Source organism: Sphaeramia orbicularis, chromosome 6 (genome assembly GCF_902148855.1).
Source record: "Sphaeramia orbicularis chromosome 6, fSphaOr1.1, whole genome shotgun sequence".
NCBI lineage: Eukaryota > Metazoa > Chordata > Actinopteri > Kurtiformes > Apogonidae > Sphaeramia > Sphaeramia orbicularis.
Genome location: NC_043962.1, coordinates 30,768,619 through 30,795,600, shown reverse-complemented (window position 1 = coordinate 30,795,600; position 26,982 = coordinate 30,768,619). Strand labels below are relative to the sequence as shown.

At 38.7% G+C, this 26,982-nt stretch overlaps 1 protein-coding gene across 1 annotated transcript in view; it reads left to right on the top strand.

Annotated features, from left to right (window-relative positions):
• megf11 (multiple EGF-like-domains 11) overlaps positions 1-26,982 on the top strand; it is an 84,787-nt gene that overhangs the window by 23,511 nt on the left and 34,294 nt on the right. The window contains exons 6-7 of the mRNA XM_030137543.1: positions 2,737-2,829; positions 2,993-3,013. Coding sequence (XP_029993403.1) covers positions 2,737-2,829; positions 2,993-3,013 — 114 coding nt within the window. The remainder of the gene's footprint in view (positions 1-2,736; positions 2,830-2,992; positions 3,014-26,982) is intronic.

The window sequence follows — 26,982 nt, the reverse complement described above, 5'->3', positions numbered from 1 at the left end:
AAATAACCACACAGCACACAAAAGGGATGCTCTGACAGTAAATCTTAAAGAATGTTATTCTTTGTTTGTCGCTTTGTTTCATTCAGTCTTTGTGATTGTTTAATTATCTCAAAGCTCTTCAAGATAAGTTAAACTTTGATCTGTTCCTCTTTAATTAACACTTGAAGTTTCCAACTAGGGGTCTGTAGTAATTTGGTGACCTTTGATCTGTCTTAAGTCATTACCTTAATCTGTAACTATCCCATGCAGAGGATGTGAAGAACTCATTTCCCCTCTAATAAGAATGATTATTACAGTTGTGCACGAGCAAGTGAGAGGAACTCGCTAATGACAACAGCTCGTAATATCTTTGGGGGCTGACAGGCTCTGCAGCGTTATGAGTCCCTCTTTCTGCAGAGCTTTAAGACCAGATGACTCCTGCATGACTCTTGCCTGTCCACTGGTGCAATATAATTCAATCCTGCAAAATGACTTTGGTGGCAGAATTAGTTGGGTTTTGATAAAGTTTCAGGCAGCAGTACGCTAGCGTATTTCACATTTGAGTTTTGATGATCAGTAAGATGATGAGATTTCTTCTCCAGAAAGGGAGTCAGTGCCTTTGATTTCTTTTTCATTAAAGCTTTGTTGCATTTTTTTTAATGCTTCAAAGACATACTTTTAAAATAAACCATCATCTATGTGCTAGATAGAGCCATGTGGAAGAGGCTTTGGAACCATGTTGCTTAGATTGATTTAGCTGTCAGCTAAATCCCAATATTTTGCTGTTTCTAACTTCACTTTGTCTGCAAATGAGCACGGAAACACAAGAAAATCATAAACAAACAGAACTGTACCGGCAGGTCTTTTTCATTCAAACTAAGCTAAACACTTTACTTGGAGCAGAGACTACAGAGATTTATTTTTATCAGACATTTTAAAAGACTGGGCAAGAATATTAAATTTATTAACACTGCATGACAATCACCAATTAGCTCCATTGTTCCCTGTTCTGATAACACCTCTGCATAATGAGTTAGATTAGCCTTTTATCTAGATGAAAGACTCAATTTTCCAACAGATTCCTTAGACATGAGTTAAGCATAGTGATTCATGAATTTCAATTAAAATGAAAGACCTACCTCCTACTTTATTATGCCATCCCTTCAGTACACCGGTTCAGATCTCAGGAGAAGGCTGTGCTTTATCCTTTCTCCCATATTCAAAACTTCATCTCCATATTTCTTTTTTTCTAAAGGATGTGACACATTTGCATTTTCCCGTTCTCGCTGATCTGAATTTGCTGATTGAAACTAAACGAAATCAACTCATCATGGTGACATTGAATTTGTCTCCTCTTCTCTTTGAATACTCTGCATAGTGTGGACTCATTGATTACAGGTAGTCGATCTCATACCTTCGTCAGCACAAATGTTGAAGCTTTTCCCCTTTTCTTTTTTCTGGCTTACTGTAATTAGACAGTTTTCTGCCAGAGCACTGATGCTCAGAAATCTGCCCTGAATTATCTTTCAATCTCTGGTTTACCATTTTTGCCTTGGGAGCATTTCTGCGATTAGCAGCGGCTTGTGGGTGTTTGGGATTCACTCCTCATTCTCCTCTCCCGCTGCATCTCTCCCGCTGGCTTGCGGATCCTAATCGAAGCCTGATTGAGTGATAATCTATAGTAGCACTGTTCAGGCCTGCAGCCAGCTCCTGCTGACCTCTCTGCCTGCAGGATGAGCACCATAGTGTTCGACAAAGAGCTGCAGGATTGCCTCAGGGTTTGTTGTTAAAAAAAACTTCACAGATGCCGCCCTCTTGCCCATTTTCACTTTTGACCAAGTCATAAACCAAGTGGAAAAAAACCCAAAAGAACAGAAACAGAACCTGGATGGAGTGTTGAATGAGGTCTGATCAGTTAAGGGGTTGGGAGTCTGTCTGTTCTGCTGTCCTTGGATTGTGTATCATCCCTCCACAGGCCATGTTAGTGTACTGCTGATTCCCATCAGGCGGGGTTTCTCGGTCGTTGTATTGGCCTGACAGTTTCCTTCCTTCCGTAGATAAGAGCCCGTCTGTCTTAACCCTGCTGGCCGGATGACCTTGGCAGTCTCAGATTTATTCATGCTAAGTGCCTATTTTTTGATACCTTCCTCCTTGCCTTCGCAAAAAAACTGGCACAGTGGCAAAAACTCCATGTAGGTCACTTTATTATCCAGCTGAACCAAAGTTCCAACTTGTGAACCAGCTCCCAAGAATACTAATGCATGGCCAATCAATTGGGTGCTGTGTCGCTCAATATGAATGATCAAGAAAACTGCACACTTAGTAAACACTGCAGCGCCTGGACATTCTACATTAAAGCATCACTGTATGACAAAGCACTGGCTGATCAAATTAGAGGGGATTTACAGCTTGTTCCTTCATGGCTCAGTGTGCTGATAACAGCTCATTGTGCAGAGTAAAGCTATGTGATAAACCGAGATGTTGACCAAGGATTCAATCTCGCAAGAAATCATTTACACTTGTGTCAAGTAGGGGAGATGGATGTTGAATATGTGTGCAATGGCTAAGATTTAGTCCCTTGATGGTATTAGAAAGATATTGAGTGTTCACTTTTATGGGCCATTTTCTGTTAGCTGTTATCTTGGTGGGTTTCATTATACTGTTTACTGATGACTCAATGATATTTTACACTTCATTTGTGTGTGTGTTAAGTCAGTTATAAGTGCTCTGATATGGCTGCGTCTTTGTGTGTCTCAGCTCTGTGTACAGAGGAGTGTGTCCACGGTCGCTGTGTGTCTCCAGATACATGCCAGTGTGAGCCTGGATGGGGTGGACTGGACTGCTCCAGTGGTGAGTGCACTTCACTTCTAAACCTACAATTAGTCCTTTAGTCTCATTTATTTCTAAATGGCTTTCACAGCCACTTAGTAGAATTTGCTGTGAATCCTACAACTGTTTTGCCTCAATGTACGTCTATCTCAAAGCTGCTTAGCTTTGTATCCTCTCTTCTTAGCAAACACAGCCAATGGAACAGGTAAGTCACAATGAATTCATTTTCATTTGCTGGAAGTGAAAGTGATTTGCTTGATGAATATAGCGGATGGATGGATGGTTGCATCCCCCTTGTGTCTACCTAGCTCTCTGTTATGGTCTTAATCATGATTAGACTTGTGCCTATGACTTGTTCAGTGGAATGATGAATCAATGCCAAGATGAAACAAACCATTGTGCTGGCCTTTCTGTTTACTGGGGTTACCTCAGCTCCCGGAGCTGTGCTCCAGGAGGGATGGGAGGGTGGAGTTAGACATATCCATTCTGCAATCAACTAAATGCTAGAGCATCAGGTCAGACAGAAGGAAAGAATCTATTTTCTGATATTTATGTCTGTAGAGAAATAGGGAATGTGGATAGAGAGGGTATTTCCCAGTTCAGGACAGTCATATCAGTGCTCATGACCCATTCACTATTTTCTACGTCAATATTTCTGACCCCTAATTTTTAACTTCAGCTCCCGGTAGCATTTAACATTTATTGCCTGTTGCATATTTAAGAATGAGTAATGGGAGCTAAAATCATAGTAGTGTTATTTTACAGATCTATGAGTTTTCATTAGCAGGAGAGCCATTCCCTGATTAGCAACTGTGTGTAAATCAGCTGCTCTCAATGCAGCGCCGGCCCACCGAAGGTGGATTCATGGGCATAAATGACAAGGCTGAGCTGTTTGCTGCTGCTGCTGCTCACTCCTCCAGACTGGTGAGGGTCCAACAGAGAGGATGTGAGGTTCAGGGCCCCCAGGGACACTTGTCCCACTCTTGGTTGGTTAGAAGTGCAGCCGTGTGCGCCTGCAGGTGCTGGGCTAATCCACCTTATTAAAACAGACTTGATGATTGAGACAGAGGCATTATTCATAACTTTAGATTTCCATACCAGGCATGATTCCAGGCTTTTTCATTTACGAGCTTTCATCTGTAGAAATGAGGAATGCGTGCCAATTTTTAAATTAAATCTGCCCTCTTTTTCCTTCGTGTAAATGGTTCAGCATGTTTTTTTTGTCTTCACTGTAAATTTTGCTTTCACCCTGCATAGATAGGTGATGTGAGCTTTAGCAGTCTTTACATAAGTGAATTCAGCCATCACATTATTGCTTACATGGGCTGAGAAGCACACATTAACATCTATTCAGTTCTACAAGAAAAAAATCAATGCTATGGTTTGTTTGCTGTTTATTTTAATGCTATTGTGTTTGAGTTGAGGTGTTTGGGCTCACAGAGACGCTAGTTCTTGGGTATGATAGTTGGTACGAGGGCAGAATGAGGCGGTCACATGACAAAGGACGTGTGAATGCGATAAAAAAGTGTGCTGCCCAGGCTTGGAGAAGAAGAGCTGCCGTGGGATGCTGAGGGGCCTAAAGCTGAAGTGACAGCCTTTCAGCTAGTGATCTGGAGCCAGATCAAAGGCTTGGGCCTCGTTTCTGGAGCAGCACCCACCAGGAAGCAGTTTTTGTATATGGGTCAGGTGGTGAAAATAAAGAGTTGGACTGTTTGTGGCCAGAAAAGAGAGGCGATAAGGTGGGAGAGATTCACTAAGTTATGGTTAGGGCTGAAAAAAGATATAGGCAGCTTTCACCTGCTGGTGTCCACCTGCTGTAGCAAGAAAACATTTTATCCTCTCCATCGGCCTGAGGAAATTGTCCCACTGAGACCAGACCTGACCTGTGACCTGCCTGAAATCCTAGGGTGTCTTAGATTCATCTCAAGGGCACACTGGTAGATGTAGAAAATGGATCAAAAAGCAAACAGGATGCTTGCTGTGGACTGTTGTTTGCGAACGTTGCCTCGTTCTACATCTATCACGTGTGGAGTTTAGGTCTTATCCCAAAGGAGTGATGAATGATTAACTGTTTTTGCGGTTTGTGTGATTGCTCTAATGCCTGTGTGTTGTGTTTGTGGAACGTTGTCTTGAACATGTTTCTCTGATCTTGTGTCATGACATGATTTTTGAGTTTTTATTTTTTTCACTGAAAAGCTTAAACCATTAAAAGATTGTTGTGACATGTACCTGTTAATGTTGGTTTTTTTTTTGGTTTTGATTATCTGTCCTTTGTTGTGCTTGTGTTTTGTGTTGCTTTGCAAAACTTCCTTCTCCTTTTTATATTGAAATGCACTTTGTTTGTCTTCTCTGTGCCATTGTGTATTTTTGTTTTGTTAGGGTGTCTTGAATAACAACACTGTTCTCAATAGGATTTTCCCGATGTAAATAAAAAAATGGCTGAAAAATATTTGGCTCAATAAAACAGGGACGGCAGCAGTGTTTTACAAAGGCAATTCAGATAGATGGAGCTCTGCTTATGGGATTGTACAGAATGTCTTTAGTCATTTTAGTCTACAGATGTACACCACTGGGTTTTGCCAAAGTAGTGATTTTATTGATTGCAGTTTGCAACAAATGTAGTATATGTTGCTGTAAAAAGAACAACATGATATGAGATAAAATGGAAAATCAAATCTTTTTTGTTGAATATTATGACTTTATTGAATAAAAACCATATAAAGTTGTTTTTTTCCTCAGAATATTATGAGTTTCTTGGATTTAAAAGTAGATTTCACTCTTTTAAAGTTGGAGAAAAATACCCCAATCTCTTAGCCTCCACTACTGCATACTTTGCAGCTCTTGTGATTTAATCACTCTTGATGAACCTATCACACAGGGTCAGACTATATGCTACAGTAATAACAGCTTTCAGATAAAGATAATGGTAAAGATGTCGTTGTGTATATTTAACTATGACTGCCTTCACATGTACTGTAAAATATTAGGTGCAATGAAGCACTATCATTGATTTCATGTGCTTCAGTCAAATAATAATATGTTCCAGCGCTCAGGGAAAAAAAGTGCATAAATCTTGGGCTTTTAGTACTTCTCTCTCCCGTCTGCTTTCTTGGAGTTTACTTTATTATGGTGCAAATGTTCGCCCACATGTGGAGAGATGCGAAAAATCAATGCAAGTAAGACAAGTATCTGAAAGTCTAAGGAGTAGTTTAGCTTTGTTAACCGCAAAGCATCCTTTGTGTTCTAAGAAGAAATCTATCACACTTAATAGCCAAATGTAATGTGGTTGGTCAGCCGTGGTCTATGAGGTAACATATTCCTCCCTAATGTATTCAGATGGGAAGGCAGCCACTTCTGAGGGTGCTACACACATGGTTAAGTGATGAATGTGGCCTATGAATGCTTATTTATGGGATACTGCACCAGACAGGGAGACTAAATATTACTTCTTTTATGATCATTATAAAGTAAAACAATACAAAATATTCTAAGTATTATCAGAGATCACCTCCGTATATTTTTATCCTCCTTTTATTGAAGTGACATTTTTTTCGAGGGCAAATAATTGATTGTAATATTCTGATCATATAGGTTTCCGCAAGCACAAAATTTTTTCCTTGAGTTTTATTAGATGCTCATTGCAGATGACGTTGCCTGAACTAGCACAGATGCAATATGAAAGAGCAACCAGACCAAAACCGTGCAGTTTGAAATCATTCTGGTTTGAAAAACACTCTTGTGAGGACTCCCTCTGGCACCCGTCGACAGTATTTACACATTATTCTCAGAAGTGCATCTAAGCCAGATGGTTCCTCTCCAATCCCACAGCAGCAGGACATTGACATGCATCGCTGTCAAAGACCAAGTGACTGTGAATTACACAGACTGGGATGGAGATGCACATAGATTTACTCTTGCTTGGCACATCACTTTCGATGTCTTTGTACTTTTTTCTCAAAACTTATCTGTAAATTAATCCTAAAGATAGAGAATTCAATATCTCTGTATGTGCGCATGTCTTTGACTGTTTACGTATCCATGATGGCTCGTGAAATGTGATAAAGTGAAAAATCCCACATAAACTTTTAAAAAAGGAGTCTAAATCGATTCAACTCCTCATTACACAAGCATGTAAAGAGAGACATTTTGGGAGAACTATAAATATTCTAACTGTTTCATTCTAAAGGGGGTTCCTTGCTGCTTGTAACTGTCAATGCCGACTGCCTCATTCATTTTAATAGATCAAAGAGCCCTGGCAATGGTATTTCTCAAGGGGACAAACGATGGATGGATCTATAGCGCCTAGTGGAGCTCAGTTATTACTTTATACTGTATGTCTGTTTGTGCATCCATGAAGCTTATCCTCTGTTGACAGAGCATTGTTTTTGTATAGCGTGTTAGGCTCACAGGGAGAATGGCAGCCAGTTTATGTACAGCCAAGTATGTGATGCTGTTACTTATTCCCCACAGGCAGGAGGTTTACACATATAGAGATATCACCTGTTTGTCTGACCTGATAGTGTGCTGATAAATGGGAGGAAATGGTCATTTAAGTTTGGCAATAAGTGCTGATATTGGTTTTAACAGAACAGACATTGCCGTTGAAGCTCTGAAAAAGATGTTTCCTGAGGTGCTTCAGACTTATCTTTCAATGACTCAGGTGACTTATGTGAGGTGTAAATCTCTGTGCCAAGACTTGATCTGACTGATGGTGAATCCATCAAAAGAATTATGGCACAAAGAGGACAGCTTTCTTTACTGCTTCACACACATAAATATGAATGTTGATCATAAAGTAAATATCAGTCAGATATTCTCATTGAAAGCTGGCATCACAGTTTGGAAAGGTTTTACATAAGCGCACACTAACATGTCTCTATAACATTTTTTGTACATATAAGCCCTAATAGATGAGTATGCAGATTGACTTTGCCTGGCTCTGAAGATTTTTTGTACCATCCCATTAAGCAGGATTTATTGTTCCCCAAGAGCTCACTGCTCCATTACCTTTGGGAGACTGCCTAAAATGTGTGTTTGTGTGTGTGTGCGTGTGTGTGTGTGAGTAGATGTTTGAGTGCGCTTACTTGCATGCATATAACCTGTGCAACAAAAAGCTTCAGCGTATCATGGCATTTCGTGGTGATGGTTAGGATGATACGGTAATTTTTAGCAGCACAGATACAACATCCAGTCCCGCTGGTCATTATCACTGTGATGCTTGTCATTAGTCAGTAAGAGAGAGAGTTAAGAGCTTCTGAAACACACTAGCCAGCTCTGAGAGCCTGCATAGATGGTTTGATTTAATAAGGACATTAAAAAGCCTTATCTCCTGTCCTTAAGAGAAGGTCAGTGTGTCTAAAATAGCTGAAATGCTATGATAACAGTTTAGAGAGATAAGGTATCCCCTGAATACTAAAACAGAACAAACTGTTTTAGGCTCGTTTCACAGGTTGTAAGTCACACTTGATTTCGTGGTCCACTACCATGTTTATGAAGTTTATTTCTAAGGATTCAATTGATTTTTCATTGCCCACTGCTTTTGATGACCTCTTTACACTTCAGTGTGTGGTAGGCAGTATTTTAAAACACCAGAATTAGACTGCTGAGGTGTCAGAACACTGTTAAAAAAAGGGGGGTAGATTTTCTCTGCTTAGTTTTCAGTGTCATATTATCTCACTCTATTGATCAGTGGTGCGTCTATGTTTTGGCCTGTGACCCTTAATGGGAAGCAATGGTTTTGTAGGTTTTGTAGGGACCCCTTATCACAGGTCCTCTCAACTGTGAGTAAGTTTTTTGAGATTTTTTTGTTATAGTTACCACAGCTTTGTATGAAAATTTTAAGATTCCTAAATAGCCAAAACTAAATTCATTTATAATAAGAGAGATTGGACAATAGAAAAGTAATCATTGTGTAGCATCATTGTTTTTCTGTCTTACCTTATTAATGATCTCATTACCCTGTAACTATTTGCCAGTTCCAACCACTTAATTAGACTGCATACACATTCAGAGTGTCATGCATTTTTCTTTTCAGAGCCCTTGCAAAGTAACTCATATCGCCCCTCAGGACTTCAGATTTATGACAATTTTAGTCACAATAATAGCTTGAGGTGTGACTCTGTTTTAGTGGATCATCGCAGCCCTTCGGGTGTTGCATTGCAGTGTCCTTGGTTTGCTTTGGGAGTGGGAGCATATTAGCAGTCTTTCTTAGATCCTCTGGTGCACCTGCAATCTCCTGATGTTTAACCCTGGACTTCATTGGAGTGTTGCAGTGATTACAGGCCGTCCTGAGGGACATTGATTGTCCTGCTCCTCCTAGGCAAGCCCCACACAATGCTGACGAATGAACTCGTGGCCCTGCCAAGTCCAATTAACTGTCAGTGCCGCATCGACGAGCTCCTCCGTTTGTTGAGAGTGAAGAAAAACAAACTTTTAATCAAATTTGCCTCCGGGCCCTAGGGTATTTGGGGTTGTATTTTGCATTCTACTGTGTTCTGCCTCGCCTGCAGTTGTGCCACCCTCTCAGAAGGTTATATTGCATGTTGTTTGTGTGAGATAGCAGAATGCCCTGCACCTGACTTTAATGGTAGCTCTAGCTTCACACTGTCTCTGACTGATGAATCATCTAGTACTAGCATCTGAATATTATACAGTCACAAAACAGAATGACAAAGGACTAGGAAGCTAGGTCAACTCATATAAAATTTATTCACCCACATTGTCAATGTTTTCTGTAAAAAAGACAGTGCTTTGTTCTGTGGAATGGAAAATCACAGCAGAGTGCTGTGTATCTTTGGTGTGAGTTTATTGCATTTTGTCACCAGAACATGCCTTTTCCTTGATCCTTGAGTGCACACCAGTGTCTGGAATATCTATAAGCACCTTTGACTAGTTGATCAATAAAACCTCTGGTTACAATGTTGCTGAATAGTTTTTTTTTTTTTTTCAAAGCATTAACATCTCCACAAATACCCTCTGCTAATTCTACCAAGGTCGAGATAAACAACTCTACTCTCCCGTTCTCTGATTAGAGTAATGCAGACATTAAAAGCCCAGAAATTCAATTAAAATGGTGGCTTTTGCCACAGAGGAAATAGGAAAAGGACAAAATGCAAAGAGACGCTATCGCATAGCTTGAGCGTTCTAAGTAGAACAAAGATGTAGCCTGGGATCCAAACATTGACAAAAGGGCATCTGGAAGATAAGAATCAAAAGGAAATTTTAGAGGAAATGTAAGGATTACCAGAAACAACAATATATATTTATGATCTGTCTTGAACAGAAGCTGTTCTCAAATTAGTTGCAGAGCAGTACAAAAAAAAAAAAAAGGTCTGGCATTGAAGTTGTTGTCTTGTACACAGGCACTAAATGGTTAAGTCTGAGCTGAAAATCAGGCCTATAGGAGTTCAGTATGTCCTGTAGTGTGCACTTCATTAAGACCTTTCAATTGAGTTCAGATGGATAAAAGACAGAAAATGCTGACTTTCTGGTTCAGGCACCCCCACCCTCAAAGTGATGAATCCCCCCCTGAGAAATTAGATTTGCAAAGAAACTTGACACCATGTGATTCTGTCAGCCTCGCACTTTAAACATTGGCCTGTATTCTAATTCTGAGATTCACTTCTATACCAGGAATACTGTATGAATGACAAAACTGCCCTCTGCCACCGAACAAAAAGAGGGTTAAGGTCCATGGATCAATATCTCCGGTCCTTGCTCTGACTCTGAAATAAGGTTTTGGATGGAAATTTTTGTCTTTTGTCCTCAAGCTTGACAACTTCATTCTAATCAAAATTGACCAATGATTTCATCTTTTGTTGTGCTTGTTTTAAGTATTGTAAATGCTGCTCTTTCACTGAAAGTAAATGTCATGAGGACTGAGATTCATGTCTCGCAGACAGATGCTGGAATCTTGTGCGCCTCTCAGACGGCTTGATTCATTTCTTTGCTGCCTCTTTAATGTAACTACAGTATTCCCCCACTCTCTTTCTCTCTCTCTCTCACACACACACACTCACATATAAGACTCACACTCACTCACTTGCACAATTCTCCCTAAGTTGCTGTTGTATACTTTTCTCTTCACTTTGACTTTGAGAATCGGGGAGAATAATTCATGGGCGTACTGAGTTTCAGAGACTGGAAGAACAACAGTGCTTTCAGAGCCAGCGGTTCATTTGAGATGAACTCCAGGATTTCCTTTTCTTTATGGAAAAGTCTCCAAAGGGTCTACATTATCCTGGAGAGATGATGGTACAAAAAGAAAAGCCCTTAATCTACAGTTTTTCACAGTTAATCAAAGGCTAGAGATGTTTTCCTGTTTCTGTCTCTTTATATTTTACCAGCTATCTATATCCATCCACTGCCTCTGCTCTTCATAGCTAATTGCGCATAATGCACTGCTGTGGCTTTCAAATGTCTATTTTTCTGATATTTGAATATTTTGCAGGATTCAGTGCTCATTTAGTTGGCTATTAAACACACCGCCATTGCATGTTTTGCCCATTTTTAGATGAGTACCAATGAGCCAGCAGGATATTGTCCAATTTTGTTAAGACTGGTACATCTCCTGTTTTTTTTTCTTTACTTCTTTCTTGATAGTTTACATCATTTAAATGCATAGGAGTGAGTTGTACGATTACCCACCTAAACTGAAGTAGATGGAAGCCAGTAGAAATCTCTACCGCTTAACTTTCCTCCCATAATATAATAATATCAGTCAGTTTGTTGGCATTACCGGTCAGACAAGTACAAACTTTCACTAAGATTTATGGCTGCTTGATGGGCATTTGCATAATGTGAGATCGTTAAAAAGCAATTATCCTTGTGTTTGTGTGTGTTTCTCTATTGTTGGGATTAATTTGGAAGGTGGAAAGGCATGCTGATTGTCCATCTTTAAACTAAATCATGTTTGTGTTTACAGTGAGGGACGTACCCATATGCCGTGACATGTTGGACTATAAATAAATTATAAAACCGTTGTTTCTGAGTAAACAACGACAAGCGGCGTTTGCTGACAGAACTGAAAGAATTGGTCAAAGGCACACACACATAAAAAATAATAACTTTCTGCATTTGCATTCATACACGTCTCTGTGTTGGTCGATATGCTTTAGTGCTCTTTGACTCCAGTTTGATTACTTTTGTGGCAAGGTACCGTCAGTCTCACTCTTCAGGTTGTTTTTCTCAAAAACTGATATACTTTTAAGCATTCACTGCAAAAAGATTTAATCTGGGACCATGTTAACATAAATGTAGTGTTCTTCCTCTTGGTTCACATGCCAGTTAAGTCTTTATTTTCTACTGTTTTTCATGGTGTTTTAGATTCTGAGACATGATAAATAAAAATAATAATTTTAAAAAAGCAGCTCAAATGTTCACAGTGCGAGTAACTCCCTTCTGATTCTACATTATATCTGATCATTAACTGCTGACATTACCAATGTATTACTTCCACAGGAATATATTACTTCTAGATGAACAGACAAATAGTATTTTTCAGTGTAAATTGCGTTCACTTTTTACAACACCTGTAACAAAAGAGTGTCTGAAACTGTGCCTCAAAATAAACCAACCACAGATATTAAACAAGCCACAACAACAGTTCATTACTTTTCAATCATCCAGCAACATTAAGAGACACAATAAAGCGATTCTTCACCCAAAATCCATAGTCCTATGTGTCTAAACTACAATGGGTTTGAGAAGCTGTGGTGCAAAAACCACAGCCATGGTCACGCAGGGTTCCCACGCGTCCTAGAAAATGATTGACCAATTTTCCAGTTATGGAAAATGAAAAAACAGGTCAAATGTCCTGGAAATGGTTAAGTTATCCTGGAAAAAATATTTATCCTCCCCCTGCCTTGTGACCTTGTGTGCCCAAACTGAGATGAATCAAAGGAAATTATTTTTCAGTGATTTACTGAAAATATACAAATATTTTTAGAGGAAGTGCAGGTGAGAAAGTAAGAGAAAACAGAGAGTTGAGTTGGGAATTGTTCTATTGAACGTTGTAACTCCAGTTTGTCATGTTAATGAAGTGCTATGCTGTAATCCAGTGTTTTTCAACCTTGGAATCGGGACGCCAGGTGGGGTCGCCTGGAATTCAAATGGGGTTGCCTGAAATTTCTAGTAATTGATAAAAATAAAAATAAAAACTTGCTAATAAAGAATGTATGGTGAGTCTAGAGAGACAGTCACAATCCATAAAAGACATGACAAACTCTGAAGCTGAAATTGAAGCACTGTGGTAGTTTATCTCTCAAATCTTCATTGTGGCTGGTTTAAGATGCTGCAGCTCTTCCATAATTCATAGTTTGAGTTATTGTTTGTTCAGTATTAATTGTCAGCCTTGTAAATACAAGCTGGACTGACTGTACATATCCTGACCAAGGAAAATAAAATTCTCACTTTGTGCAGTAATCTACACCTGGCTTTTCTGCCTCCATCCATAATAATATACATTATGTAGTCCAAATGTCATCTAAAGTTAACGTTTATTTGCAGTATAGTATAGCAAACTTGTATGATCAAAACAAATTATTTTTATCCAAAAAAATGTCTCCGTTTTGAATGTCTGGGGTTGCTAGAAATTTGTGATGTTAAAATGGGGTCACGAGCCAAAATAGGTTGGGAACCACTGCTGTAATCTGTGGGTGTGTTTGCATTATTCTATGATACATTTGTCATAATTATTTTTCATAGATAAATTATAGCCATAGACTGCACATCAAATGTCTGAGTAATAAACATAGAAACAATCTGGGTAAATGCAAGTTACAACTGCAGAAAAGAACACTTCCAAAGAATGAGGGGGACAGTAGTGGCTGAAAATGTCCCAGGAAAGTCCTGGAAAATAATTTGAGGGAAAGAGTGGGAACCCTGTCATGGAATACATGTACAAAAAATATATGTATATATTTATTGATATGGTTAAACACAATCAATGAAGAGCTCACCACATAGAAAAAATACAATTGTAGCATTATAGGTTGAATTTTTAATCAATAATAGTTATATTGATGCAAAAATAAACACTACTTGGTTCCAGTTTTTCAGTTGTGAGGATGTGCTTTAATGGTTTTATAACAGTAATATCCAGAATGAAAGAATGAAGAATGAAATTGGCCTTGGAGAAACCACAATGCATAATTTATACAGATTAATCTAATACATTATGGGAAATATCTATTAAATAAATAATCACATTAATAGAAAAATTAAAATTATTTTGTGATTAATTTTTGGACACCTTTTTACTTTTTCTGTCTGGGATCTAATATCTAGTTTTACAACAACCACACTGGTGAGTTGATCCATCTTGAAGCATTTGACCTCAGAAGGAATCCAACAATAGAGATTAAAAAAAAAAGTAAAAAAAAAACAAAAACGTGAAATTGTAATGGTTTTAGTTTACTTAGCTGTAAACATGATACATTTTGCAGTGTATAACTACTTAGTGTTGATCATATTGCATAACAGTCTCTATTCTCATGCTGAGATGAATGGTTTATGTTTGGTGTTACTGAATGGACTGTGCAGCGTGCGGCTCCAAAGGGTCCTGGTCTGACAGCTGCTGGATGTTATGATGTTTATAATAATGATGTTTGTAGTCTGACATGCCGTACTGGTGCTAATTTTTCTTTCTTTTTTTTTTTTTTTTTTTGTTTAGTGGTTCCCCAAACAAAACCTGTTTTTCTAACCTGTTATTTTCAGTACAGCAGCTTGGCAAGTTGGCATCGATAATTGATGTCATGTAGATGTGAGTACAGACTGATTTAAAATCTCTTTCAAGCTGGCACCCACTGGTAACAACTCCTAGATTCACCTATGACTGTCTCTGTCTTCTCTTTTTGGAGAGAAACAAATGACAAACGACAGTGGACTCAGTGGGCTGTCAGTGGGCTGTCAGTGGGCTCTCAGCTCTCACTACCTTAAGGGTTTAACAAATGTTTTGTGACTAATATGCAAAAAAACAAAAAAAAACAAAACAATATTCAGGAAGCTCTAGCATTGTTTTATGCTTACCAATCTCCGAGTATATCAAGTGAAACGCTGATACGACCACATTAGCTGGAACAGCCACAAAAGCATGAAGTTCTCTCTGCTAGAATCAGATGCAATCTGAGTCTGAGCTAGTGATTTGCAGATCAATACTGAAATATTGATATCTCAGATACCAGATCTTTACATACTAGAATTGATTCACAAATCAAAATATCAATACTTTTGATACTTCGGTCATTTGAGGTAATGTATATCAGGTACAGAGTGCAAAATAGCTAAACTACTGGGATCTTGTCCAGATGATATGCGTTTGGTGGGAACTATTTCTTCTTCCGCCTGGGTAAGTGTGTGCGCCATGCTTCTCATTCAGTCCTTCCCAGCCCTAAGAAAACTAGCAGTGACGTACCTGGGAATTACTGCCACTTCTGTACCAGCAGAGAGAGTCTTTTCAAAGGCAAGAGAGGTTCTGAGCAAAAAACGGAATAGACTAAAGGGGAAAACAGTGACTATGCTATTATTCCTCAACAAAAACTTGCAAATGAGGGAAAGTGTCAATAGCCCCTTTTACATAGCACTTCTATTACAGGAATATTTCGCCCGTATTCCGAAAAGACATCTGCGTAAATGGGATCAAGTGGGATCATTTGGTCCCACCTTCATCGCGGCTTTGTAACACCTCTGGAGGTAATAACAGAGCCGTGATAAAGGTGGAATCATGATTCAGGAACGCTATGTAAAAGGAACACCTCTTGTTCTACAACCAATGATCTGTTTTGATGACGTATTGTGTGTGCGATTCCTGCACGGGGTGGATTTAAAAATGAGCGCGGGCCGTGTACAATAAATAAACATATCAAGTGACAACGTGTTGATTTGGAGAGATGCCGAGGTCTGCGAGTTGTTGTCACTTCAGGCGTAGGACTCTATCCATATCTATCCATTTGTGGAACGGTGAAAGATGGGCCGACTCTGGAGAGGTTAGCAACACCGCTATGCTCGGGGTATTTCCAATGTGCAAGTTATACGTCACACTATACGCTGCGCTGCGTCACTGCCCCTTTGATGCCGGAATGCAGGTCCACTGTGTAAAAGTCCAGCCTGTCTCACCTCAGTTACTCCTTTGGCTTGGCTGTGGAAATCAGTCAGTGGTGGAAAAAAGGTGGGCACACCACCTCACCTTTTTTCCGGGATCTCTATATAAAAGTGACTAATGTTGGATGGTTTTGTTGAAGTGTTCCATGTTCAGTATGTTGCCCAATGGAAATAAGGTGATGGGTGTGTGTTGAAAAGTTAAAATAATAAATAGCATAAATACCATAAGTTCATGAGTGGAATACAAAGGGTTAAAAAATAAAATCATTTCAGTGTGGTAGTATTAAAAAAGTTAATGTCTTTGTGAAAAGGTATGTAATTTTGTTGTGAGTTCATGCATTGTATTATTTACAGGATGTTAAATGAAAAGTGTTTGTTAAAATACTTAGTTAAAAATAATAATATTAATAATATGGAGAAGCTGTGCAAATGTTTTATGTTTTGTTAAAAAGTAATGAAAATATATATTTTATGTTATATGTATTATGATCCTGGAGAATGTAGTTCGGGGTCAAGGGTAATAGAAAAGAGGAAGTAGGAAGTGAAGGAGAGAGAAACGTGGTGAGGACGACGAGAGCATGCGTGAGTGAGAGCATGGAATGACACGGACAGTGTATTCAAGAAGAAAAGAACACCAGTTTTAGTACATGTAAGTGGTCGGAGAGATCACTAAAACTGACTTTAATGGTGAGAGACTCTATGTTTTAACAGTACTTCGGCTAGAAGTCCAACAGTGAAAAACATAGATGACAAACTCAGTAGGTTAGCTACCCCTGTCAAAACCTGAAGAGCAAAGGGACGCTACAAGTATTTTCATATTTCATGTTAACACGTTCATGTAACGTGAATTAATATGCAAGTTTTCATTTTTATAATAGTTTTTAATAATTAAATAATAATTACTCTCATGTCTTGTATTTTTTAAGAAGTTATGATTTGAAATACACTTTTTCCTTAATTTTAGATTTTCCAGACACTAAGTTTATTTGTTCAAAGTATCGGTATCAGATCAGTATTGCCAATACCAGCCTGAATTTCACGCCAACCAGACCAGAGCCATATAAAGAGAGTTACGACATGCTTTGATGTCGCAGCTCCGATGATCACGTGGTTCATGTAAGCCTGAATAGTTCCAAATGAACTGAGCGCTGTCATGTTCTTCTATGGGACAGACAGCAGTGAGTGTGTTATTGCATGGTAAATCTCAAAAATAACCACACACAACCGTTACTGCACTACTGTATTGTTGTGTCAGTTATACTTTTGAGTAGTGAGGTTTACCACTGAAAGGACTGCATTTATTACTTTGAAAACTTACATTTTGGGGGGAAAGGCTGATGTTAGCTTGGGTAGGCTTCTTATGTGAGTGGTGCTAACTTTACAAATTCATTCATTCTGCAATTGTACTGTACTCGTAAGGAGAGATAATTTACCATTTTTAAGTTTTACTATTATAGGACTATGGTACAAGCTGAAAACAGTGGTTAGCCTTGAACACTATGTGCCTGCCAAGCTCTGCTCTCCTGATAATACACACAATAGCAGCATTAACCAGTCGATAGCATAGTGGCTAACTAGCATGCTAGCATTAGCGTGGACACTAAACTCATTAAAAACTCAAGATTAGCAAACTCAAAACTCAACAGAATTCTTATAGGATGAGTCGGATATTATAAACTCCAAGTTACTGAAGTTTCTCCTCCTCTAGCTCACGAATAATAACTTTAATGAACTTTTATTGGCAGAGCTCAGCTCCACAGCAACTCTCATCCTAATTAACACATTACCTCAGCTGACAAACTTAACCAAAAACAGTCAAACTAAATACATATTAAAGGCATATTATATGTTTAATAAAAGTTTTTAACTCTGTCAGCAAATTCATGAACTTATATTTAAATTAGTGCTGTCAAACGATACAAATTTAAAGTCAGATTAATCACAGGGTTGCTGTGGATTAATTTCGATTAATCACAATAAAATATCATTCATTTTTAATCTATATTAATCGCATTTCATTTTGCCAAACAGACTCAAGAAAGAAGGGAATATATATGCACTCAACGTGTTTATTAAACACCTTCAACAGTTTCAACAAAACAGCTTGAAACAAAACAACTTGAAACAACTGTTCTATCTTAGGTTTTTTTTGTAGTCATAGGTTCCATCCAGAGGGCCAATGAGCTGTTTAGCATCTTCCATCTTTATGGGTTGGTTCTGCTGCCTGACACTACTGGATCAATTGCCCAGTTGTGCATGCGCGTCAGTAATTCTACTTGGACAAACTGCCCGAAATGCGTTGCCAGAGATGTTTAGTCATTCTGCTCTGCAGATGGGTTAATTGTGTTAAAATTTTTGATCAAAATAATCATTATGCATTAATGTGTTATTTTTGACAGCACTAATTTAAATAATATTTATCAATATTTATTCCCATTGTGAAATGGGTACTTATCAAAGTTGTATCAATATTTATATGGGTTTAACCACGTTTATAACACTGGGTTACATGTATGCTTAGTGCCACATGAAAAACTCGTCATGTGGGAATGTTTACTGTACAATACGGTTTTATCACTTAATGGGCAGGGTTGAATTTTCAAGGTCTGTGTCATTGGAAAACCACAGAAGTCGCACCGTGTAAGAGAAGGTGGACTAATTACAGAAGCTCCAACAGTCACAGCTTTGTGTAGTTTAGTGGCTCATCTATTACCACCATTTATGCAAATCCAGCCAGTCACAGTTCTCTAATTGGGCTAACTATGGCATAACAATAGTCTCTCACACTACAACTTTCCATTTAAGTAAAAACCATTGAAGGTGAATAAGCACACTGTGATTTCATTATAGTAACTAAACACAGTGAAGGCTGCAAGATGAAGCTTTGTTTATTTGATGTAGATTTTGCATTTTGTATAATATTCTCTTTCATAAAGCATTTTTTTTTAAAAGAATCCCTACATTTATTTATTCCATCGTCTGAGATTTCAAAGATGGTTCTTATCAATGAAACAGTTTCTTCTGCAAGTTATTTATTACTGTGTTTGTGTTTTTCAGAGTAAAGGGGTTTCTGTTTTTAGTGGAAAAAACCTGGTTATCTCACTTTCTCTTACAACATGTATAGGAAGAATGGGAGGTGAAGCACAAAGCAGCTTTAATGTCATTGCTGACATTTATAATAAAAATCGCCCTGAGGAGTCTCGTGACTGGGGTGTTCCTTTTTGTATGATATGAATGTCCATCAGTCTGAGCTATGAAATCACACCCCTTCAAATTGACTGATGTTGCCCCATGGCACTTTTTACTTCATCCTAATTAGAATTAATAATTGAAAATTGGAAATCAATATGTGCAAATTAAGTGTGGTAACAGTTGGTTTTATCAGATTGACACTGTTTTTTAGCAGCCGCATTGTTGGCCCCTGACTGATCTGCTACTGTGTGTTTCTGGGATACAGTGGCTTTATTTATACTCCAGTCACTGTGTTTTGTTGTGTACTATAGATAAACGTCCACCTCTGCTCTGATTGCATTTTTGTTGTTGTCCTGTGGCAAGAGAGAAAAGGGTTTGTTTTCTGCAGGACAGGGTGAAGGGTAAATTATTAATTGGAGGGAGCAGTGGGCTGTGTAGCAATTTGCTGATCCAGAAGCTTTCATGAGCCGTGTCAGGTTCTGTAGAACAAGTGACTGGTTTACTGCACTGAGGCGAAAGCATCTCTCACAGACTGCTTGTATTACTGCTCAACACACCTTATTTTATTAGAAAAAGAAGGTGTTCTTTTAAGTAGCATTACTCTTAAGCGCTTGTTTAGTGTATGATGACTTGGCCTTGCCCGTCTTGGTGGACCAGCAGCCCCTTTTAACCCTGTTAGGGCTCAGCTGAAGAGGAGTGGGCTGGCACCTGTAGGCCCCATATTGATCCAGGTTCACATCCTGAATAGAAGTTGGACAAATGATTAGATCCTACTTGAGATAAACAACCAGGGCAGACTTTTTAATCAGTAATGCATAGTCTTAAAAGAATTAAGGTATTCCCTCATTAGTTTTGCAGTTCTAAAAAGGCAGCAGTCAGATCTTGTTACTTCTTATCCAACTTCATTGTGGTATTAAGAGGGAGCATATGGTGCATAGTAAAGTGGAAAGGCGTGGAACTAAGCAGCTAGCTCTGCTCAGTAAAGTCAGTGTTGTGTTGCGAGGTTGGTCCTGTGCTGCTCTTCCCTCAGGGGACTGTGAACACACAGGGGCTCAGCAAAGATGAATTAGGGCAGGACAAACGACACGCCCAGCAGCAGAAGCTGCGGCGTGCTGTTAGTCCAATTCAGCAGAACTGCCCTCATGACTATTGGCATTTTCTTCTGTATATTTAGAAATTCATTTGTCAAGCTCATGGGGATGTAGCTAAACTCTTTACTTGTCATGTCTGGGTTTTTTGAGGACTAATAAATTACAGCGGAATAGGCGTCAGCACGACATGGAACAGACAGTGTGGTCTGCCTGGTGTTGTATTGGCAGCTTTTAAAGCCAGAAGTTTAACAAAACTAAGAGACACTTATCACTCATTGCAAATTTACCACTTTACACAACAATCATCACTTTCCCTCTAGACCCTCGTTGCATTCCTGTATGCTTTACACTCTATTAGTCTGCATCATTGAGTCGGGGAGCTGTGATGAATAGCTGAATGTTGAGTTAGGAGTTATTCAATAAAAGCCTATTACAAATAGCTCATATTGACTGAAGAGCAGAATATTACATATTCTTGTGTCAGCTAAATTGTAGACAGAATTGTTTCATTGTTCTATTAAAAATGATCATTTTAAGATTTAAAATCTCCAAAGAAAGGCGTCGGCTTCATGCCATTTGCAAATAGCGACTTGCCCGTATTAATTCTGGTCATGAAATGTAAATTTGAAGATTCAGATCTGTCAAGGAAAAGGGGAACAAAGCTAGCTGTACAAAGCTTGAATCAGAAAATATAAAACTCAGAGGTGCACTCCTCATGAGGCAAAGCTGGAGACTCATCAAGACAATGAGTCACGCTGCTTTGCTTTGCCACAAGCTCTGCTAAAGAGTAAGCGAGGAGAAAAAGGCTCTCAGGAGCCACAGCATTTTGCCTCCTTATGTCTGCTATGAGTTAAGTTATTCCTCAAGTGCCAACAGTGTGTTAATAATAGTTATGTGACAGTCAGTGACTCAGGCAATGGGGAGTGAAGGCAGGCTGGGTGCCAACACTTCCAATAGCAATAATAGGGTTTTCCCAGTTAAGAGTTGGCAAGAAAGGAAGCGACTGTCTGCAGCAACAACATCTAGTGGCCAATGTTTATACACGTATAGTCATCATTCTTACTGAAGTCTCCATTTGCTGTGTATGTAGCAGAATGAATAAAGTGGAAATTGAGAATGAATTAACTAGAATGGCATTTGAATGCTGGAGGATATTCTGTTTGTGTTTAAAGAGCTCAACTCAGGCCCTCATTTTGAATTTAGCTCTGAGAAGCTTATGGCAGCTTTCAGTGGCACAGACATCCACTCTCAGAGAACAGTGACAAACATTTTGCTGAAGAGGCCAAGTTCAGGAGAACTTCTGAATGAAGTCAGCTGCTGAAAGCTGTTTGGTTTTAATCTTGTTGCAGCAAGCCCCTGATCATGTAGACTTTTGAGCACACTTCAAAGCTCAGCACCACCACGATGGCTCTCTCAGCCCATTCTTTGGACATCACCTTCAGAAGTTAGTTATCTGTCCGTACCCCTCAACCTGATCTGTTTTGTTCCAGTCAAGGGGATTATACCCGGCACCATGGGATTGGACGTCTCCCTGTGTGTGAGGTTATCCACATTGCAACTGTTATGCATTATGAGCTCTGAGAGTCCAGGCTGTCCTCTGGTTAGGCTTACTGACCTGCGCCACACCACTTAATGGGTTAGATTGTAGCTTCTCTAGTTTCAGACTTGTGTGGGTTTCACTGCCTACACACCAAAACCCACAGGGGGTCCTCATCACCTCACACAATTTATCTGTTCTCTCTAGAAGCTGAAGCTTTCATGATACATGCTACTTCTTTCTGCTGTTTCTCTCTGTTTTTGCCTGCAGCTCATCATGAACTCTGACTCCTTAATCACAGTTAAATGCTGTCAGAGCTGGGAAGTGTGAGACTACTGGGTAAAGTTTGAGAACCTCTGTGTAGGAGAGAGACAGCGAGATAATGGGCTTTGCTCTCAATGTGCTAAGGCCTCTAACTGCAAGCTAAAGAAGGTTTAAAACTTCAAATGGTAACATTTGTTGAGCTCCTAAGCAGTAGAAAAGTCTGCAAATTTAGCACAGGATAGATTTTGGTCATTTCTGTTTTTCTTTGCTGCTTTGGGTATTTTTTACTGACGTCGTATTTTGATGTATACATATAAAAGCATAAAATGTACGATGCAAGTAGTTAAGATGTGATGCTGAATCCAAGTGATGATGCCTCTTGTTGTATAGGCAGTGCCTGTTGTTGTACTGCACTGAGGGAGCACTGAGAACCGAGAGACCTCTGATGAGTGCTTATAGACTGCTAAACCAAGTTGCAGCTAAACTGCCCATCCATTACTTTGGTTGCCCGCACACTCTTCAGATTTAATGTGCCAGGGTCGTTTGCGTGGCAGCAGCTCAACCTTCAGGGAACTCATTCATGCCAGACTGGAGGCCAGGAGCAGATTAGACCAAATCAATGTGAGCCCTGTAATGTGGCCTCTAGTCTGTCCAACCGCAGAAGCAATACTACACTGGCTCAGTGTTTCGGGACCCCCTTCAGGGCAGACCTGTCTGTATCAGGGAATGGCTGATCATCTTCCTGCTGGGTACCTGGAAAAACAGGCTTTAGTGCCGACCATGAAACAGGGTTCATTAAGCTCACACTCTGGATGATCACAACTCCTCCAAAGTGAGCATACAAGAAGGCAGTGCAGTGACTTTGCATTCACAATTGAGTCTGTGATGATGTGGGAATCAATAGTGGAATATTCACTGTGCTGGCTGCTGGATTTCAAGCTGGGCTTTTATTAATGCGAGGCTGTACAGCTTCTGCTTCTGCAGCTGACAGAACACCACACAATCACTTGTAAATCACCACTAGATGCTCTAAAGAACAATTACCTTAGTGAGAGTGAAGACAGCCTGTTACTTCAACTCAGTACTGATTGTTCTTTCACATAAAAGGTAGTTGTTCATTTAACCTTGAAGATTAGCTATTTGCCTGGAGTTTATGGGACTTATTGAGTTTTTCTAAACAGGCCTGTCCCTTGTGAAATGTGGGAATTGCTTATTTTACTGCATTTTTCCTTTAGGTACCACTTAGTAATGTCACTGAGCTATTTACATTAACTTGAGTAAAGCGCCTATATAACTTAACTAATTTTCCCGATTGCCAATATTACAATACAGCTGGGAAGCCTAATTTTGTAATACAGTGTTATTGAGGGATGGCACCTCTGGGGTCTGTATTTGCACAGTCATCACAGAGGATGACCACTCATTCATCCAAGTGTTATCCCATTAAATGAAGCTACCTGCACTTTTTACTCCAAATCCAATACAATTAGTCTGTTAAAAGTAGATTTAGTAAGTTTAAAAAGTGAACACTTATTCATAGTTTATAGTTTCAGTGTCTCTAGTACCACATGAGTTTTTCTCCTCCGCTGGTCATGTGTGACGACTGCCTGCTGAAGTTGCACCTGAAAAATGTGTCAAAAGACCTTAAAGTAACTGTTATATATGACAAAATCCCCCGTTCCCTGTGTTCTTAATCTGCATCCTCTTTTCCTCTTCCTTCTTGTCACTGGAAGGTGTGAACAGCTTGCACATTTGCTTCCTTTTTTTTCTTGATGATGAATTTCATGGTGTTATTAAGACCTTTCTCTGAGACAGCCTTGGTATGTAAACATCACTTGCACTCAGTCTGGTAAATCTCCACAAATTTCTTAGTAACAAGACTCTGTTTTGCACCTGTCTGATCATTTAATTTTGCATGTTGGTGATACTTGTCACTCACTGCACATGCTATAAAAAATGTACAAGTTTAATGTTAAACCGTATGAGTAAACCTTTTTGATATTAACACTTGGTCAAGGGACTGAATGTGTAATATTAATGTAGAGCTGCCGGCTGTACTTAAATACAAGAGGTTGTGTGTAGCTCATTGTTTTACTAGATTTGGCTGAGTGGAAACTGCTTCACCAAAGAGGCGTCATTTGCAGTAAAGGAACTCTGATATATGTGATATATGCGTCCCACCTATCATAAAAAATAAATAGAATTATTGAATTAATTAATCTGGATGAATTAATCCCATCCAGTTGTATAAAATGACAGGCAAAGTTATCTCCTTGGTGGATATTCAGTAAACCCAACAATAGTAAGAGCAAATATTAAAGTTAAAACTCAAAATACATTTAATTAATGCTACATATCTGAAAGTCTATGGCCATAGCACACTGTGATGATAATGTGTGTTAGCTTTTTTTTTCCCATATTGTACTAGTATGATGTAATTTAGTAATATACCGATGTGGGGTTATATGTAGTTTTATCGCTATACTTGCTTGACATTTGCAAAGACAGATTATTGGCCCACAGTTGGGAAACAAACATATTTCAAGAATTTAAAAACAGCTTTCAAGAAGAAAACAACATCATCAACTACAACAACAGCAAAAAAGGTCTGTTCCCTCCACCCATTTTTTTCATGAAGTATTTAGTATTTATTAAATGAATGAATGTTTATTTTCAGTTAAATACAAATACAAAAAAATACAAAAACATATACAACAAAAAAACAAACAAACAAAACAACAACAACAACAACAACAACAACAACAACAACAAAAATCAGCTACTAAACACGTAAAACAAAGATGTAATAATAATAATAATAATAATAATAATAATAATAATAATAATAATACATATATAGCGTTTTTTTGGACACTAAAATACGCTTCACAAACAAACAAAACAAAAGAACAAAGGGGCTCAAGAAAATGCAAGTTTGAACAGGTGAGTTTTGAGTAATGATTTGAAGTTTTGTATTGAGTCCTCAATACAAAAATATACCTCTTTGAAATGGTTGGTTCATCCAAGATAATATTACAAACCCCATTTCTTGAAAATTTGGGACATTCTCTGCAATACAGTAAACATAACATGCTGCACATTTTTATTACCCCTCACCAAATATAGTGTAAGATTCTGTTGAAAGTTACTGCCCTATAATTTAGATTAGATTGTCTTTGTGTAAAATTTATTACATATTTAGATTTGAAAGTACTCAGATATTATAACTGCGCAAGACACAAGGCCATTTGACCTTGAAAAAGTAGGTCAAGGTCACCTATTTTCAACAGGCTTCTGCTCCATACCAAGATGCATCCACAGTATAAGTCTGGTGCAGATATCTTAATGCATTTTTCAGATAATGTAATTATGTTGTTGAATGGACAGAAAGACGGACAGACAACAAATAGATTACAATACCCCTCGGCCGAGTGGTAAAAACCAGAGTCTAAAATGTTCTTAATGTGTTTGAACCTTTTTTTTTAACTGACAATGGTACAAATATGATTTTCTGTTCTACTTTGTAAATATAAACAGAATAGAGTGTAATTCATGCATCCCTTATTTTTGCATTTTTACCATTGTATTACATTGTCCTTCCTGTTAAATCTTTATTACACTTTTCAAATGAATTTTCAACTTAACTGAAGACATTCATTTTTGCACTTTTGCGAATGATATCTTGTAGGGCTGCACAATAGTGGAAAAAACTGACATTGCGATTTTTTTTAACCCTGCGATATATATTGCGATATGAAAAACTACTCGAGAGGATATAATAGCTGTGTGGTGCCGACGTAAATGGTCAAACAAATTAGTTGTGTTTCCTCTCATTGTGGCAACAGTAGCAAGATGTGTTTCAATATCATCCTTCTTGTAGCCAAAATAATTCCAGATAACTGACATTGCTTTTCTTTTTGGCGCCAAGTCTTCGTTTTCGGTGATTTTCCCTTGTTCGTTGCTCATTTTTTAACGTTGTTACCAGCAGCTCACTCTATGTGCAGGGGCGTGGTCTGCTTCGGCGTACTAGTTAAGAATGATTGTGATTGGTGGATCACTGTGCACAGTGTGTGTCAGGTACCCAGGTTGAAATTAGATGAGAACATGTTGAGTTAATTTGTCTCCTACATTGCAGAATCTGCGATGTGACTATTGCGCACACGTACCTTGCGATGACGATGCTCAAACGATATATTGTGCAGCTCTAATATCTTGTCGATTCCTGCTGTTTACAAGACTTCAGCTACTCAACAGTCCATGGTGGCTGTTGTGTGATTATGCTCTTTGTGATGTTCTTATATTTCCTGTAGGAGACAGATATGGATGCAGGAAGGACAGTCTAGTACACATGAACCCACATGCAGTACAAGGCCTGGCATTGTCTTCCTAAAAAAATGTTGACTTAATATATCTTTAAAATTATAATATATGCCTTCATGGCTAAGCATGTCAGCCATGCATTGGTACCGATGCAACCCCATACCATCATAGATGCATGTTTTTCATTGATCACAGTCTTTTCCATCTTTGACTCTGACATCAGTTTTTCCTGAAAACCACTTGAAGCATGGATTTGTCTGACTACAGCTCACATTTCCACTCTCTTTTGGTTCATTTGAGATGAGCTTCAGAGCAAAGAACTTGTGGCTTTTCTGCACAGCATTGATATAACTTTCTCCTTTTGTATTACAGTATCATATTTCACTTGTGGATGTAGCACAGGATCATGTTCAATAACACTTTTCCAAAGATTCAACAGAGATTTCTCTGGACTCGCTGAACCAGTTTTTTTTTAGTCAATGCAAAGACCTATTTTTTTTAACAGTTTTGCATAGAGAAATGTTATTTTATTTTGATGAACAATTCCCTCAGAAAGTTTGACAGAAGGTGTTGAACCATGACCCATCCTTGCAAACACTAACACTGTGTCTTAAATTGAGTATTGCTGTAAATCCACTTACATGCAGTAAAATGTATACTACCACACTGGAA